Raw genomic sequence first — 20,234 nt, forward strand, 5'->3', positions numbered from 1 at the left:
TGTTCTCAAATTCCCAAACAAGTTTAAAAATCCAATTCATTTGCATGTACTTCCATTGTAAGCACATTACTCTACTACTAATAATTTCCAACTAATGACCACCACCACCACCACCATGTTTTAACATCCACTTTTCCATACTTGCATGGATTGGAAGGAATTTGTTGAGGCAGGTTCTTTTTGGCTGGATGGCATTTCTGTTGCCAACCTACCGTTATTTCAGAGTAAGGTAATATTTGCCCATGGTCAAACTAGTTTTTGTGGAAAATTGGAAATGAAGGACATTGCTTGCACAACAATAGTCTTGCCTCATAGTAAAATTCATTTACAACTATCTCATGATGTCAAAGCGAGACGATGGTAACCCCCCACCCTCCACACACACACATGCACAAACACATGCGCGCGCGCACACACACACATACACACACACAGTTGTTATTGGCAATGGAAGAGTTTAGGATCAGAATAGCATTCTGTGGATATACTCATAGTTTCAAATTTTGGTACAAGGCCAGCAATTTTGGGGAAGAGGGTAAGTTGATTACATCGACCCCAGTACTCTGTTGGTATTTATTTATCAACTGTGAAAGGAATGAAAAGCAAAGTCAACCTCAGCTGAATTTGAACTCAGAGCATAAGGATGGATGAAATACTGCTAAGCATTTTGCTTTGCGTGCTAATTATTTTGCCTGCTCACCTCCCTATGTGACTATACTATTGAAGCACTTCTAGTATAGACATTTAATGCAGGAAGGCACTTCACGTCCATGTGAGAAGTTTTCTCAGGATGAATATTTCAGTTTTATGGTTTTTCAGTCATACATCCACATTAAGTAAGATATACAGAATAATATACATATACATCTATATTCTGCTACCAAACAGTCAATTATCTAACTCTGAGTGGTAAAAAGAGAGAAAGAAAACACACACACACACACACACACACACACACACGCCCCCCCCCCCCCCCCCACACACGCACACACACATGTATATAATCAGTATATGACTTTACTTATTAAACAAAGTTCAACAAATTCATTCATAGTTATGAAATGAAGGAGATGGGATGTTAAAATGGATTTTAGTTTTTATTTTCATATTCCTATACAATTGTTTCTTACAAATGGACCAAGATATTCATATATATATATATATATATATATATATGTGTGTGTGTGTGTGTGTGTGTGTGTGTGTGTGTGTGTATGTATGTATGTATGTATGTATGTATGTATATATACATATACATTTAAATAGTCAATCCAAATAAACAATCAATTCAAATAAATGAATAATAAAATTAACAGACTAGAGGACATGCACAAGGAATGTATTAGCTTGATGTTCAGCATAGCTCTTCACCAGAAACAAGAAAGGGAAAAGTCCAAAGAAGGAAAAGAATATATATATATAAATTTAGATAATAAGGGTGAAAAATTGAGTATTAATTTAATTAATATCAATTTAAAACCAATGGCCTAGCATATTAAAAAATCTGAAGATTCAGAAAAATTATATTATGTGTATATATATATATATATATACATGAACACACGCAGCAGGCTTCTTTCAGTTTCTATCTACCAAATCCACAGCAAAGCTTTGGTCAAGGTCTTATGACACAGTAGGACTGAACTCTGAACTCTGTAGTTGGACAGCAAACTTCTTTCCACACAGAGACTACAATTTTTGACTATAGTTTACTCAAATTTAATAGGAAAATTTTGACAAGTTGGATTTCTCATATACAAAATCTTCATTGGTGGTCTACAACTCAAAACTTTTTCATTGACTTATGAATGGTCTCATAAATAGTTACTTTATCTGCATGGATTATTTGATTTCTTTGATGCTTTTCAACATAACCTATAATTCCTCATATTTTGTACATTCTTATATTACTATGACTATAATACAACATGTATAAATAGTTAGAAAAAGAGACTTCTGAAATACATATGTGTATGTATATATATCTTGTATATATGTATATATTCAGTAACAATGTAGAAATTCAAGTTTATGAATTACACACACACACACACACACACACACACACACACACACACACACACACACACACACACACACACACACACACACACACACACACACACACATGCATACACACACATACACATGTTATACGTACACATTTATATATTATATAGATTATATATATATACACACACACATACACCATATATATACACATATATATATATACACATGTATATACATATATATGTATATGTATATATATATATCATCATCATCATCATCATCATCATCGTTTAACGTCCGCTTTCCATGCTAGTATGGGTTGGACGATTTGACTGAGGACTGGTGCAACCGGATGGCTACACCAGGCTCCAATCTAATTTGGCAGAGTTTCTACAGCTGGATGCCCTTCCTAATGCCAACCACTCAGAGAGTGTAGTGGGTGCTTTTACGTGTCACCCGCACGAAAACGGCCACGCTCGAAATGGTGTCTTTTATGTGCCACCCGCGCAAGAGCCAGTCCAGGGGCACTGGCAACGATCTCGCTCAAAAACCCTACAAGGCCAGTCAGGCGGTACTGGCAACGGTCACGCTCAGGATGGTACATCTTATGTGCCACCCGCACAAGAGCCAGTCCAGGGGCCCTGGCAACGATCTCACTTGGCTTGCCGGGTCTTCTCACGCACAGCACATTTCCAAAGATCTCGGTCAGTAGTCATCGCCTCGGTGAGGCCCAATGTTTGAAGGTCTTGCCTCACCACCTCAGCCCATGTCTTCCTGGGCCTACCTCTTCCACGGGTTCCCTCAACTGTTAGGGAGTGGCACTTTTTCACGCAGCTATCCTCATTCATTCTCACCACATGTCCAAACCAGCGCAATCGTCTCTCTTGCACACCACTACTGTAACAGAACTGATTTTAGCAAAATCTCTGCATCACACAGACACATGCACTACAGTTGTTTTCTTTGAGTATGGTTAAGTATGAGTGCATTGAAAAATCCTCCAAATGATAAGATAACACTCTTTTAAAGAATTTAAGAATTAAATGTCCAAATCAGAGTATAAACTTTCATGCATAATTTACATAATTCTTCTGCTGAAATGATTTGTTTCCTATAAAAAAAAAACTGGCACTCCATTGCTTATGATGATGAGTGTTCCAGTTGATCCAAATCAATGGAACAGCTTGCTGGTGAAACTAATGTGCAAGTGGTTGAGCACTCCACAAACACATGTACCCTTAACACAGTTCTCAGGGAGATTCAGCATGACACAGAGTGTGATAAGGCTGGCCCTTTTGAAATACAGGTACAGCTTACTTTTGCCAGCTGAGTAGACTGAAGTGATGTGTAGTTAAGTGTCTTGCTCAGGAACCCGACACATCACCAGTAATTGAACTCATGACTTTATGATCATGAGGCAAATACCCTAACCACTAAGCCATGTGCCTTTACACATATACTTATCATCATCATCATCATCATCATCATCGTTTAACGTCCGCTTTCCATGCTAGCATGGGTTGGACGATTTGATTGAGGACTGGTGAGCCAGATGGCTACACCAGGCTCCAATCTGATTTGGCAGAGTTTCTACAGCTGGATGCCCTTCCTAATGCCAACACACACACATATATGTACACACACAAACACACACCCACACAATATGTATATATGAGTGAGTGGACAAATGAAAGAAGGGCACTTAACCAATTTATTGGGAGTTACATGTATGGATCAAAATTGTTTGATTTAAATTTATTGGTACTCTTGAGTTTCAAGCGTTATGCTAATTGTCATTCCATATGCAATGACATAAACACAGAAGCAAAGGAGCTTGCCACCCACTTTAATATAGAGGATCACCTGGACTGCCTCGCCATGCAACTCCCCCCCCCCCATATTACACTTAAGGACCATAAGCCTAACTTCCACTCCTATCCCAAATGCAGGTTGATCAACCCCTCTAAAAGTGGGATAGGAATCATTAGCAAACGTATTCTTGATACTATCAACACCAATATCAGAAGAGCTACAGGGTTGACTCAATGGAACTCCAGCACAGCTGTGGTCAACTGAGAATAAATCAGCCTGTAGATTCACCCAATTTGACATTGTCGACTTCTACCCTTCCATTTCTAAGCCCCACCTTCTGAAAGCCCTAACTTTTGCTGAGCTACACCAGCATTAGTGACCTTGACTACAAAATTAACATGAATGCCAGAAAGTCAATTCTGGCCCATGGTGATTCCTTCTGGGTGAAAAAAGAAGGCAGCCCATTGTTCAATGTCTCTGTGGGGAGCTTTGACAAAGCTGAAATTGCCGACCTCATTGGGTTATACATCTTGGGTACCCTCAAGAGATGTACCCACCCACACAGGTTGGCCCTCAATAGGGATGGTGGCCTGGCTATCTCAAGCCATATGAATGGTTCAAACACCCTCTCCTCACCCTCTCCTCAGCATGGCCACAGTCCAATGACTGAAACAAGTAAAAAAAAAAAAATTAGAAAATATAAAAGAATCGAAGAATAACCCAAAAATATAAATGAGGGGATTATAAAAAATTTTCAAGAAATTTGGCTGTTATTTCTAGCATGTGGAGAGACCTAGGTTTAACTTCATGGGCTGGTAGAAAATCATTTAAACAAATTCTGGAGTCAATGCATTCAACTAAAAATCCCTCAAGGTGGTGTCCCAGCATGGCCACAGTCTAATGACTGCAACAAGTAAAAAGAAAAAAAAAAAAATGTAAAGGCGCAGGAGTGGCTGTGTGGTAAGTAGCTTGCCTACCAACCACATGGTTCCGGGTTCAGTCCCACTGCGTGGCACCTTGGACAAGTGTCTTCTACTATAGCCTCGGGCTGACCAAAGCCTTGTGAGTGGATTTGGTAGACGGAAACTGAAAGAAGCCCATCGTATATATGTATATATATATATATATATATATATGTATGTGTGTGTGTATGCTTGTGTGTTTGTGTTTGTCCCCCATCATCGCTTGACAACCGATGGTGGTGTGTTTACATCCCTGTAACTTAGTGGTTGGGCAAAAAGAGACCGATAGAATAAATACTAGGCTTCCAAAGAATAAGTCCTGGGGTTGATTTGCTCGACTAAAAGCGGTGCTCCAGCATGGCTGCAGTCAAATGACTGAAACAAGTAAAAGAGTAAAGAGTATAACTGAAAAATATAACTGTGGGGCTTTTAGCCACTTTCATACTTTAACTATGGAGCTTTTGTCCCAACCCCATCCAGATTACAAGTTCAGGTTTACACCTGTAATTATTGGGACACTGGGATAAGTAACACACTGCCTAAAAACCAATCTTGAGAAATTAGACTTTTCAACACCAGAAAAGAGAAAGCTGATTTGATGACTACACATTCAAGCCATCACTAGGAACTACAGAAATCTGTAAAACTTTCCAGAAGTTTACCATTTAAATATATATGAGCATGTCTAGATATGCAACTATATGCATAAGAATACATATGTAAAAGAAAACATACAAATCTGCATGCATGCACGCACGCACACACACACACACACACACATACATACATACATACAACCAGAAAGGAGAATGCTGATACGAAGACTACAGATCCAATCCATCATTGGAACTGTAAAAATCTGTAAAACTTTCCAGAAGTTTTATCATTTAAATATATATCACCAAGTCTAGATATGCAGCTATATGCATGAGAATACATGCATAAAACAAAACATACAAATCTGCATACATGCACGCACGCATGAACACACGCACGCACACACACCCACATACATACATACATACCCACCCACCCAACCTGTTGATGTTGAAATTACAATGAGGGGAGCCTTGGATCTAGGTTAGAAACCGGCTCTTTTTCTATTGGCAAGAAATCTTGAAATAAAAACTGAATAATGACATACAAACTTACAATATGTTCCTTAACTTAAATAAGAAGTGGGATATTGAGGCATAACATCAAATAAGGGGTACATAGTAGAAACGTTTTCTTTTATTAAAATCTCTTTTATTAAAAGCACATTTTCTCCACGTTAATCTTCTTTGATTTTTCTGAGGTCAATGGGTACATATGTGTGTGTATGTGTGTGTGTGTGTGCATGCATGTGTGTATACATACATACATACATAAATACACACACACACACACATACACACACACACACACGCAAGCGTGCACACACACACATACACACACAAACACACACATACAGACTGGCTTACAGATAGATAGATGGATAGATGGATAGATGTATAGATAGAAAGATAGATAGATAAATAGATAGATGGATAGATGGATGGATGGATGGATGGATGGATGGATGGATATTTTACATATCTTGAAATGTGAAACGATCAAAAAAACCTGAAGATGTTCAACTATGTGTTATTGATGTTAGTTTTATTTCAGAATTTTCAGAGAGAGAAAGATGAAGTAGAGAAATAGGTGTTTGTGTGTGCATGTGTCTGTGTGATGCAGAGATTTTGCTAAAATCAGTTCTGTTACAGTCTGTTTCTCTGTCTGCCTGCCTGCCTGTTTATATCTTTGCTATTAAATTAGTACCGAAAGACCTTGAATATTCAGTTTGTCCTCAAGCAGCCTGTGGGGACACCTATTATGATTTACAGGTCAACAAGTGAAATGCCATCCACACTGAAATTCTCTTTCTCTCTACCCTTCTCTATCAGGATATATGTGAGAGATAAAGAGAGAATGAGAGAGAAAGTGAGAGGGTGAGAGAGAAATAGAGAGAATGAATGAAGGAAAACCTATATACATATTTAGAATACAAGAATTTTGTACAAAGTTATTGATATGGAATATAAAAGAGTGGATTTAACTTTCAATCATTAAAAATATAATTCTCTTTGTTTCGTATCTTCTAAATCTCCAAGAATAAATGCATTTAACAATTTGCTTTTCTAAAACAAAGAATTTACAAGAATCATAGAATTATTATGATATTTGCTTCTATATTTGCTTTAATGTTTTGTAAGGATTTTGCTTCAGAGTTGTACTTGTTTTATAAAAGATTTGATCTGAAATTTTTGTGTGGAAAGAAATTATTGCCATAAAAGAATCATGAATTATGATAACCATTTAAAAAAACACTTATACCATTACATTCAGTTTTGTGGCATTTTCTAGTTGTATAGTATTGCATTGTATTGTATTGTGATGTATGTATGTATGTGTGTGTGTGTATGTTTGTATGTATGTATGTATGTATGTATGAATGTATGTATGTAGTCTTTCTCATTCGCAAAATGAGCCCCGCCCCTTAATTTTTTTCAGATTGCTTTTAGTTTTGGTGTATTGATGTAACTCTGAATTTTGATTACGATCAACCAATTACTTTAGCTCATAAATTAAAGAAACCGATGCTAGTTGGGAAATTTGGGTAATTTTAGCCAATCAACAGACAGTGTGGCATTAGCAGCTTGTTACCATGACAACTGCATGCTGTGCTGTGGTTCAGTTGTCTGTACCACTGTTGTTTATGTTGATTTTTCACACTTGATTCACCCACATGTTTTGTTTTAATTTTTCTGTGTTAGTACATTACATATTTTACTGTGCTTTTGTGTTAGTATTTTTCTGTGTGTTAGTATTTTTACATATTTTTTATTTCATATATTTTTGGGACTCATTGACTCAGCTGGATTTATGATTCCATTAGGTTAATTCTATTCATAAAAATTTAAATTAGGAGTATTTCTTAAACCCTTAGTTTCACATTTCAACAACTTAACTGAAATTTAGCCACATAACGGGAACTGAGAGGGATATGGTGGAATAGTGAAACTGTGGGTGATACAGATAATTTGACATTATTTTTGAATTCTGCATGCAAAAACATATAAAATACAGGTATTCTTTTCCTTGGGACAAATACTTTGTTGACCAGTGATATTCTTATCATAGTTTACAAATCCAAGCATGAAAACGTTACTCAACTTTGGAGTTTTGGAAACAGATGCCTCCTTTCCCCCCCACCACACATGCACTTATATATTAATGATGTACACAAATACATGGTAGGTAAACATAATCCTGAAGTACATATAAAGTAAACACAAGCAGACAAATATATTAATATAACAAATTTTTAAAAAATAATGAAAGCATGAAGAGACAAAAGAAACAGTAAGATGATACATGTTGATTTTATTAGGTATTTCTGTTTATTTAGAAACCTAACAATGAAATAAGGTATTTCTGTTTTATTAGAAACCTACAATGAAGAGGTCATTTCACAGATGCTAAACTATAAATTTCACAGGGTACAACCTTGAAGTTGACACTGCTCTGCTAACCGCAGAAAATTTTGTCTCACTATTCACTAAAAATACCCAGTTTTTCGATTCTTAAACCCCCGTAACTTTTTTTCTCCAATTTTTTTTCCACAACATGATACCTTCAAAGCAATGAGACTAGAAGTCTACATTATTATAGCTGATTTTCAGATTTTATTACTTCCTTTTAAAAAAATTAATTTTTTGTGAATGAAAAAATCTAAATCCTCTAAATGTATGTGTATATATATATATGTATATATATATATATATAAGCCAGCTGGAGGAGATGTCCTCCTGGGGCTAAAAGCAACAGTAACATCCACCCCTAGGGGTCAGCCACACTTAAGTGGCAATATACTACACTTTCTCATGCAGTTACTGTTAATACTTCATTTAGAGAATTAACATATATATATATATATATATACATATATATATATGTGTGTGTGTGTGTGTGTGTGTGTGTGTGTGTGTGTGTGTGTGTGTATGTGGCTGTGTGGTAAGTAGATTGCTTACCAACCACATGGTTCTGGGTTCAGTCCCACTGCGTGGCACCTTGGGCAAGTGTCTTCTACTATAGCCTCGGGCCAACCAAAGCCTTGTGAGTGGCTTTGGGTGTATTTGTAGTCATTAATTTCAAAGTTTTTCAATGTTTTCTCATCTGAGCTTGATTTTTCCTAATCTTTGAAGAATGTGAATCAATAATTAGTATTTCATTAAGTGCGGGGGACATTTTCAAAGAACCTTTTTGTTATGTTTCATAGATGTCCTGTTACATTTACTATTAGATAATTCAGCATACTGCACATAATTTTGTACATATTTACACATTTAACAATACCATAATCTAACTGCTTGACATCATGTACTGTCTGTTGAGCTATAGCTATTCACATCAAACTTTTATATCTGCATTCCATCCTCTAGAGACCTAATCTCCTCTGTTTGTATGCTAATTTGAAGAGTCTCCTAAGCAAGTTATCTCAAATTTTATTATTTCTCAACTGCACATTTGGATGCACTTGAAACATCCATTGCAGGACTCCAAACAACCATAATAGTTAAAATGTATATAGAGACTAATAATACAAATGTGTGTTTATCATAATTTCTCTTACTTCTCTTACAGTTGCACTTTATTTCATAACTAGTGATAATACTTAGTTTAGGAGTTACTTAGCCATTATATTGGAAGCAGACTGGAATATGGTAATCAAGATAGAGTTCTAAACATAACAGTTGCAGTTGTACATCTTTTTGTACTCACAAAATGTACTCTCCCTCTCATTCTCACTCTCCCTACCTCTATCTGTTTCTCCTCTTTCCCTTTCTCTCTTTCCCTCCCTCTCTCTCACCTTCTGTGCATGTGTGTGTGCATTTGTGCATGTGCATATGTATGCATGTGTGTGTGCATATGTATATATATCTGCATCAAAGTTGATGTAATCCTAAGTAAATTATGAAACAGCTGTAATCTCTACAGAAATATCAAAACTCATTACCTTTCACCTTTCTTGTTTTATTTGCTTATATATAAAAGCCAATACACAGAAAAATAAATCTATATCATGCTAATACTGCTATAATATTATAATGTCATGTCAGGATATAGAAGCAGTCATATTTAATATGTTTAATGCATTGCCATTCTGTAGGTTCAGAATTAGATGGAAAATAAATTACAGTATGGGTAAAAGGTAAGGAAATGTTGAAATATGCAGTGTCTCACTTGAGATGTAGTTAATATGAAGTGTGAAACTTGAAATATCAGGTGCATACATTGTAAGATGTGAACTGCAAATATCTATAATCTAATATGTATAACAAGATATATATAAAATATTACAATGCATAAAATAGAACTGAAAGAATTCTCAGATAAGCTTAATTCATTAACATATTAAAACAAACTATTTTTTTCTCTTTCATATTTACTGTTTGTTATTCCAATGTTAATGGGTGTAAAAATTATTTCTTTACAATAGGTTAGAAAGAGCCAAAATACAGCAACAGTTATCACATCAAGGAGCAAAAGTCAGACAAATAACAAATGATATCTTCTACTTAAGGCGAATGGCATCAAAGAATGAACACCAGATAAATAGCTTAAGTAGTGCAATTGAAAATCAACTAATGACACAAGCTTCTTTGAGAAACACTGAAGCTGAACTGAGAGTTAGATTAGATGATTTTAGATTCCTGGAGATGAATATCAGTCAAATGGTATCAGATTTGCATTACACATTTCAGAACTTCACTTCAGAAACATTAGCAGTTTCTGAAGAAGTTGAAAAGTTGAAGCAAGAAATGAAAAACATCTCAGATATAAATACCAATCAATCATCAGCTATCAAACATATGCAAAAAGTTGTCAGTGGTTTTGTGGTTGAACTTGTACCTGAGGGTTATTATAAAGAAAGTCTGGATAATATAACTCCACAGCAAGAAGGAATTTTAGTTGATGTGAAAACAAAACAAATTGCTAACAAAATGAAATACCTAATGTCTGAATCTGAAGATAATTCAGGTGACACTATACCAGAAAATACAACAAATTTTGGAGGATTTCAGCAAAAACTTTCGAAGAGCTCTGTTGCTCTAAAGAGCACTGAAGAAGCTCAGAGATTAAAAAAATATGAGCAAGAGCTAACAAAATTGCATAAAATGTTTGTTAACCTAAGTGTTGATTTTGAATATTTCAAGTCAATGTTTACATCTAATCAATTGAAGATGAGTGATGGACATTTTCAAAACTTAGTTTTGAATTTAACAGAAAGGATGGGCTCTGTTGAGAAATTAAAAGCTTTAAATGCAGAACTTTTGTCCAATAACCAAGAATCTCAAGTCAACATATTCCAGATAAGAAACATGGTTTTGAATAATACACACAAATTGGCTGAAATTAAGAAACTAATGAGAGAAAATAGAAATGAAAATGAAATCCAACCTAAACAATTTAAAGACCAATTTTTTGCCATCAATAAATCCATTGAAGACTTGAAGAATAATTTGCACCATGCAAGGAATAAAGCTGAACGAAGATTAGCAGAAAAACTGAAAATAGTTAGCAAAGAAATGCAAATGACTCAGTACAAGTTAACTGCTTTAGAAGCTCGTGTTCTAAATGATTCCTTGTCTTTATGTGTTAAGAAAAACCGTGACTTGGAACAGAATCTTAAATTACATGATTTAGACAAGAACATCCGTAAACTTGAAGGCATCATGTCATCTCAAAGGGATCAAGCAAAAAGATTGGAATACCGAGTGTATCAGCTCCACTACTGGAATAGGAACCAATCAGAAATCATTGATGTATTAAAAAATCAAGCACAGGCAATTTACAATAATCTGCCTTTAATAGAACATGTTGAAGAGGAGTTGAATAACTTCCGACATCATTTACCAACTGGTAAGTAAAGATTATTATTCTACATTTCAGTGATAAAACACATTTTCTCAAAGTTATAATTATTATGATGAGTTAAATCAAGTTTATTTTAATATTGCTATAATACTTTTGAGTTTAACAAAAAGAAGGAAAGAAAAGGCCAGAACTAAGAAAAATAAAGTTATTGGAGCACTAAGACTCATGAAGAAGAAACATGACTATTTATACAGTCCAGAAGATTTTACTATTTGGAACAGCTCACATACTACAGAGAATGATGAGCTCTAGTAAGTTAAATAAGCCCATATTTGGTGTGCCTTGGATAAATAAAGATGTTGCAAATTTCAGGATTACAGATACTGACATTTATAAAGATCCTTCCAGTCAGCATTTGACACCTTCTCTGTAATCTTCCACGTACACCAATTTGATGCGTGTCCATGGATGAATGTACCATATATTTACCATCCACAAATCAAAGTGCATAAAATATTTTAAGCTTAGACTTTTAACTAATATAGTTTGACATACTTTAGTTTAAGACAACTCTGTTTTGTGATAGCTTTTACTTTTGTAAATTTAAAATTTTTCCATTTTCATATATTTCAGATTGTTCAAACATAAAGGAGAGTGATGACTTTTATTCTAGCATTCAAGTCATTTATCCTCGCGGAAGTAGCAGTTCTGTACAGGTATTATGTGAAGTGGACGAAGATGGAATCTGGACTGTTTTTCAAAAACGATATAATGGTTCAGTGGATTTTAATCAGTCATGGGAAGAATATAAATATGGTTTTGGTTCCATTGATACTGAATATTGGTTAGGAAATGAATATATTCATCTTTTAACAAACAATGATGCCTATTCTTTAAAAATTGAAATGATTGATTTGGATAAACGTTTGTGGGTTGCAGTTTATGATAATTTCCATATCAGTAGTGAGTCAACTGGTTATACACTGAACATAGGAACCTACTCTGGTAATGCAACTGACTCACTTCAATATGCTAATCATTCTCCATTCAGCACTGTTGATGTAGACCATGATGCAAGTAGCACTCACTGTGCAGTTCACTATACTGCAGGATGGTGGTACAAACACTGTCATTATGGCAATTTAAATGGACGTTACAATGTTGGCATTGTGTGGTTCAACCAGTTGCTAGATGACTGGATACAAATGGAAAGCAGCATCATGAAAATTAAAAAGATAACTGATTTTGAACAAACTCCATTATAATGAATCATACACATATTTCCATCATAATAATCAAGAATCTCTATGTATGAATATATATGAATATAGCAAATTGTATATATATACATACACTCAACACACATACATATACATGCATGCACACACTCACACACATACAAACATGTATATAAATATACACACTGCACATATACATACACCTGTATGCACACACATATACACATACATACACATGTAGTACATATATATATGTGTGTGTATATATATATATATATATATATATCCATACAAGCATTCGTTTCTGAATGTTCAAATGTATATAAATATATATGTGTGTGTATATATATGAATATATATATGTATCTCTCTCTCTCTCTCTCTCTCTCTCTCTCTCTCTCTCTCTATATATATATATATATATATATATATATATATATATATATATATATATATATATGTATATATATATGTCTGCATTTCATACTGACTCACCCTTTAAATATTTATATACATGCATACATTTTATATAGCTATACATGTTGCTTATATAAATGACTATTGCATTAATGTATTTATGCATAAATATAGACAGAAGATTAAACAAAATTCTGTTAAATACAAATTCAGAATGTTTATTATTTAATTAAACTGCTTGGTGAGACATCAGTATATAGGTCATCTGTAGGTATGTAAACTTACAAATCATTTTATGTATGATGGATATGTTGACTTGATTTGAAATCCCATATAACATTAGTTTGTATGTTAGATAATATTAGTTTGGTATTTTTTGCTAGATCATTACCTGAAGTATTGTGTTTGTGTGGGTGAGATAAAAATGTTATAATTGTTTATATTTCATGCTTATGATCTTGTTATATTTTATATGTCTGAAAATTCCCTGAAATTAGAATGGCTTGTTTGATAAACTACAATCATCATCAACTGTCATCATTGTTTAATATCATCCATTTTTTTCATGCTTGCATGAGCTGTGGTAAAAGATACTTGCCCAAGGTGCCACACAGTAGGATTGAACCCAAGATCATATGGTTAGGAAGGAAGCTTCTCAACCACACAGCCATGTCCGTGGCTATGTATGGAATTTGCTGAGGCAGATTTTTCTATGGCTGGATGCCATCCCTGTCACTCACCTTCAACTGTTTCCAAATAAGGTAATAATTCACCATGGAAGACAGGAAACAAACAACGTTGCTAGTATGACGATGATACTCATTTATAATCATCAAATGGTATCAAGACAAGGTTATACATGAACAAACACACACACACACACACACACACACACACACACACACACATACACACACACACACACACACACACGCACACACTCAGATACATACACACAAACACACATACAAACTGACACATGCATAAAAATATATGATGAGTTTCTTTCAGTTTCTGTCTACCAAATCCACCCACAAGGATTTTGTAAATCTTGGGCTGTGGTAAAAGGTACTTGCTCAAGGTGCCACACAGTAGGATTGAACCCAAGATCACATGGTTAGGAAGTAAGCTTCTGAACCACACAGCCATGTCTGTGGCTATGTATGATATTAGCATGCATGCATGTGTTTGTATGTTTTTGCATATATATATATGTGTGTGTGTGTGTTTGTGTGTGTGTGTGTGTATGTATGTACACACACATGCACACACATACACACACACACACACACTCATACATATATATATATATATTTATGTATGCCTGTATGTATGGATGTATATATACCTACATGCCACAATGGTGTGTGTAAATACTTAGTAAGCATTAATAAAGTAAATTGTAAAGAAAAACATTTATCTCTGTGAGACAATATGTATTATTTGATAATAAAAAATATATCACACATATATATTCTTATTTATATATACTCGTTATTACTAATTTATTCATTCACATGAAATAAATTGACTAAAAATTTTTTCAAAAGCTAGGAGTGAATTCATTTGTGATGTAACTCACAAACACATTCACTCCTCAAACTGTTATGAAATAAGCAAAGGCAGAAATTATTTTTCTTTATGGCAAAATATTTAATGTCTTAAGGAGTTGAAATTTAATAACATTATGCATAGCATATACATATATTCTGCTTGAAAGGAAGCTGAAATTGTACCTATCTAACATCCAAATTTTAATAATTTACTAAATTGAGTTCGCATTTTAAAATTTTACTGGAAATCATTTACTTTTTCTATGTTATAATGAATATTTGCAATTTATAGTTTTAATTTGCCTGCTTTGCCCACCCAGATGGCATATTTTTCTCACACACACATGCACTCACGCATGCACGTATGCATGCACATGCACACACACATGCGTGTGTGTGTGTGTGTGTGTATATATAGCATTAATAGAGTATTAATAATGATAAGAAGACTGGAAATTTTCCACATCTATAATTTTATTAAACAGTCATTTACAGTATTCTTTTCTAGAGCTACGCACATTTCAATTGCATTGACTGCACACTTATATATGTATATATATGTATGCATGTATGTATGTATGTATATATGTATGTATGTATGTGTGCATGTATGTATGTGAATGTGCATATGTATGTATGTGTATATATATTACACACACACAAACATACACATATTGGTTTCTAATTTTGGCAGAAGGCTAGCAATTTCAGAAAAGGGTTTAGTTGCTTATATTGATCCCAGGGCTCAACTGGTACATATTCTATCAACTCCAAAAGGCAATGTCAAAGCGAACTCAGGATTTACCCACTGGGTGAATTACATTGGGATTGTTTACCTTAAATAGACCCTAGTTATTCTATATCATTTGATGTGGTTAGCTTGGATTATACCAGAGTGCTTGAATGGTACCTACCTGGATATATTATTCCTAATCTTTTCACCATATATGTGTGTGTATGTGCGTGTGTGTGTGTGTGTGTGTATGTGTGTGTGTGTGTGTGTGTGTGTGTGTGTGTGCATGCTTACGTGTCTGTATGTATATGCATATATACATGTTTTACTTATTTCAGTCATTAGACTGCAGCCATTCTGGGGCACCACTTTGAAGAGTCTTTAGCCAAATGAATCAACCCCAGTACTTATTTTTTAAAGCCTGGTACTTATTCTATCAGTCTCTCTTGTCAAACTTCTAAGTCATAAGGGCATAATCACACAAACCCCGGCTGTCAAGTAGTGTTGAGGGACAAACACAGATGCAAAGACACAGATATATATATATATATATATATATATATATATATATATATATATATATATATATATATATATATTGCCAGTACCGCCTGACTGGCTCCTGTAGGATTTTCGAGCGAGATCGTTGCCAGTGCCCCTGGACTGGCTTGTGCGGGTGGCACATAAAAGACACCATTTCGAGCGTGGCCGTTTTCGTGCGGGTGACACGTAAAAGCACCCACTACACTCTCTGAGTGGTTGGCGTTAGGAAGGGCATCCAGCTGTAGAAACTCTGCCAAATCAGACTGGAGCCTGGTGTTGCCATCCGGTTTCACCAGTCCTCAGTCAAATCGTCCAACCCATGCTAGCATGGAAAGCGGACGTTAAACGATGATGATGATGATGATGATATATATATATATAGATAGATAGATAGATAGATAGATATAGGTACAGGTGTGGCTGTGTGGTAAGAAGCTTGCTTTCCAACCACATGGTTTCAGGTTCAGTCGCACTGCGTGGCACTTTGGGCAAGTGTTTTCTACTATAACCTCAGGCCAATGAAAGCCTTGTAAGTGGAATTGGTAGACAGAAACTTAAAGAAGGCCATCTGTATGTATATATATATATATATATATATATATATATATAATTCTTGGGAAAGAATACATTTGCAGCTGAAGATAGCTTTATACTATCAATTATATACCAATAATGATGCAACAACTATAAAGCTTGAAACACGTGTACCGCAGAATCCTTGGTGTTTTGTTTTTATTTTTACATTTCCAATTTATATATATATATATATATAGAGAGAGAGAGAGATTGCTCGCTCGCCACTTCACAATCTTTATTCTCTCTCTTTATTTTCTCTCTTTGCTTCTTTCTGTGTTCCTTTCTGTGGAAGAGCATAGGCTTGAAATGTTAAAGACCTTTTACTTCCGGAGCCTTAAACTAATACATCTGTTTCTTGTCTACACCACCTATCTTAGTCTTTTGTTTTTTTTTTGTGAATTCTCCCTATATATATATATATATATATATACGACAGGCTTCATATACACAGGTTGTGATGAATAAACTCTTGTCTAAATTACACAAAAATGAAAAATAACACTGAAATCCCATTTTAACAAATATATTTACCAAAATTGCATGAAAATATCTTGAAATACTAAAGAGTAAATTTATTCAATAAAATTGCCATTGGCTTCAACCATGGCCTCCAGACAACTTCAAAATCTCCTGCAACTCTTCTGGATGGTCTCCTTGTTTAAGTTGGTAAATGCTGTCATAATTTTTGCCTTCAGTTTATCTTTGGTTTTACAAGGAGTTTTGTTGGTCTCTCACTCAACTGTGCCCCACACCTAATAATCAAGGGGCTTGCAGTCTGAGGAGTTAGGTGGCCAGATGTTTGGGGTGATGGGGTCAAAGAAATTGTCTGATAGCCTTGGTGGGACTGAATGCAGAACCATGTGTTTGGGAAGCAAGCTTCTTACCACACAGTCACTCCTATGTATATATTTATGTGTGTGTGTTTCTGTCTGTGTTTATCCCTACATCATTGCTTGATGACTGATGTTGGTGTATTTATGTCCTCATAACTAGGTCATTAGCATATGGAAGTTTTCCCTCACAGCTATTTTGAAATTCCTCTATTATGGCCTGGAGAATTATAATAAACAAGGAGAGAGTTGATGGACACCCAGTCACATGCTAAACTCATTTTTGAATTCATTGCTAACTATATTAATTTCGTTTATCAATTTGTTTTGCAAGATTCCTGATGTGAAATTGTGTGTTGAAACAGATATTGTTGTATTTTGAGATGGTCATTTTCTTCTTTTTTTTTTTTGACAAATAAACACTCGCACTATATATATATATTTTTTCTTCACTTGTTTATCACTGTTCTTATGGACATAAAATAAATAAGAACAATAAGAAAAAAAAATATATATAGTTCGTAGAAGAAAATAGATATATATAGTCCGTATGTTTATTTGACCAAGAAAATAAATAAATAAATAAAATGACCATCCCGAAATACAACAATTCATTAATTTCATTTATTCTTTTACTGGATTCAGTCTTTGGTTGTAGCCATATTGGGACATGCTCCAAGAATTTGACTTGATTATACCAACTTGAGTATTTAGTCAGTTCATTTTCTATCTCTATTTGTCACATGGCTAATTTGGCCTTCACACATGCTTGCACACATACACTCACACACACACTCACGCACACACACGCACACACACACACACACACACACACACACACACACACACACACACACACACACTGACAGACAGGCAGAGAAGAAGTAACAATAGAAGGTAATTTTTTTGCTACATTGATCTTAAACCAATATAAACCCACATATGAGGGATTGCTGAAAAGTATCTGGTTTTAAGGGTATTGCAAAAGACCTGGTTGGAGGCCCAACCTTCCAAGTACTTTTACAGGAGTTTGAAAAGCTGAAGGATTGCTGCTATAAGCGTGTGAATCTGAGAGGGGAATATGGTGAACAAAATCATAATTAACTGATCCTCCTGTATTTTGTTTTACTCAAAGCCAGGAACTTTTTAGCAAGCCTTCATACATATACAAATATATGCACATTTATACAAACATATAAACATATTTAATCCATAAACATTAGTCTGACAAAACAGAATAAATTTTGTCAGACTAACAATTATGGATTAAATATTTGTATTCATTCTCAAACTTATCTTTAACTTTGAGTACTTTCTTCTAAGTGGCTGGACATAGCTTCTTTTTGAACTTGCCACCCACTGAAATATATAAACATATCTACATAAATGAGTTGCACTCAACATATTTAGTTGGAGGTAAATATTTTAATATCAGGTTGACTCAGCTCCACATTTCTCAAAGCTTTGTAAGTATAGATATACAACTGGATACTCAGATTACAGTTTATGTAAAGACAGTTTAAAAACATTTTTAAAATGGCTTCTAGGTGAGAATATTTAAGTCACCATTCATCAGGTCATGTGGATACTTTGACAAAGTAGCAACAATAGTTTATTCTGTATGCACTCCATATGGTAGAGGAGACAGTCTATAGAGAGTAGTTTATAGAATTTGAAAGTTTGGTGTCATCAGTTACTGACACACTATGTCAACAGCCTCCCGAATTTTTTTGCACCACAGACCAGTTTCAGGCATGGTAAATTTTTCATGCACCAGAGTGTCAAGTACATAGCAAAAATTCAATAATGTGCATAATATATAATTTCATTATTACATAAACGAAAGACCCCCTTTGGTCATGAATGACCATGGGATTACACCTAGAGATTTACCTTCCAAGGCACAAGTCTGGGTTAGGTTGTTTATTAGAAGACCAGCAATTGCCCATGCATAAGACACCCCACTCCATGCCACCGATGTTATCCAAGGGAAAGGCAAAGGCCGACACGGCTTGGCACCAGTGATGTTGCAACTCCTTTCAACACCTGAGTGAACTAGAACAATGTGAAATAAAGTGTCTTGCTCAAGAACACAACACATAGCCCGGTTCAGGAACTGAACACACTACCTTGGGATTGTGAGCCCAACTATTTAACCACAAAGCCATGCACCTTCACTTTATAAATGTATTATATATACTACATATATAAAACAAAGACACCTTGCAAATTGTGATAGTCAATAAAATAAGAAATAAATTCAAAAATTTTTCCCTTCTGTATAGCAAGCTACAAAATGACCCATGGCCTCCTACTGGTCTGTGACCTACTACTGGTCTGGGCCTTGTGGTTGGGGACACCTGAACTAAGTAACAGGGTGACCAGTATGATGGAGTTAGATTATATATTAGTTTGTGAGTCAAGTATAGCTGTATGGTGTAATTTTAACCAGGTGACAGTTGGTGACAACAATAGTAGGTAGAAAGAAAATAAATTCACTTTGGGAAAACAGGGAAAGTATACTCTGCAATTTTGCATTGGCCAACTAGGGTAGTCATTCTGGGTTATTAGTGGCCAATGGTTTGAAGTTCATTAACAGTGTAAATCTTTGCTAACAACAAAAAGATTGATTAGTTTTCCTGTTCAACCAATTT

At 34.9% G+C, this 20,234-nt stretch overlaps 2 protein-coding genes across 3 annotated transcripts in view; one reads left to right on the forward strand and one right to left on the reverse strand.

Annotated features, from left to right (window-relative positions):
* Positions 1-20,234, reverse strand: part of LOC106873452 (uncharacterized) — a 180,445-nt gene that overhangs the window by 98,520 nt on the left and 61,691 nt on the right. The gene's annotated exons all lie outside the window — the stretch shown is intronic.
* Positions 1-20,234, forward strand: part of LOC106873454 (uncharacterized) — a 133,674-nt gene that overhangs the window by 34,035 nt on the left and 79,405 nt on the right. The window contains exons 2-3 of one of the 2 annotated variants that reach the window (XM_014920814.3): positions 10,312-11,735; positions 12,324-13,091. The exons of the other annotated variant lie outside the window; for it this stretch is intronic. Coding sequence (XP_014776300.2) covers positions 10,312-11,735; positions 12,324-12,955 — 2,056 coding nt within the window. The 3' untranslated portion in view covers positions 12,956-13,091. Of the gene's footprint in view, positions 1-10,311; positions 11,736-12,323; positions 13,092-20,234 lie in introns of those variants that run through there. 2 annotated transcript variants of the gene reach the window in all.

Source organism: Octopus bimaculoides, chromosome 2 (assembly GCF_046866305.1).
Source record: "Octopus bimaculoides isolate indiv1 chromosome 2, ASM4686630v1, whole genome shotgun sequence".
Classification (NCBI taxonomy): domain Eukaryota; kingdom Metazoa; phylum Mollusca; class Cephalopoda; order Octopoda; family Octopodidae; genus Octopus; species Octopus bimaculoides.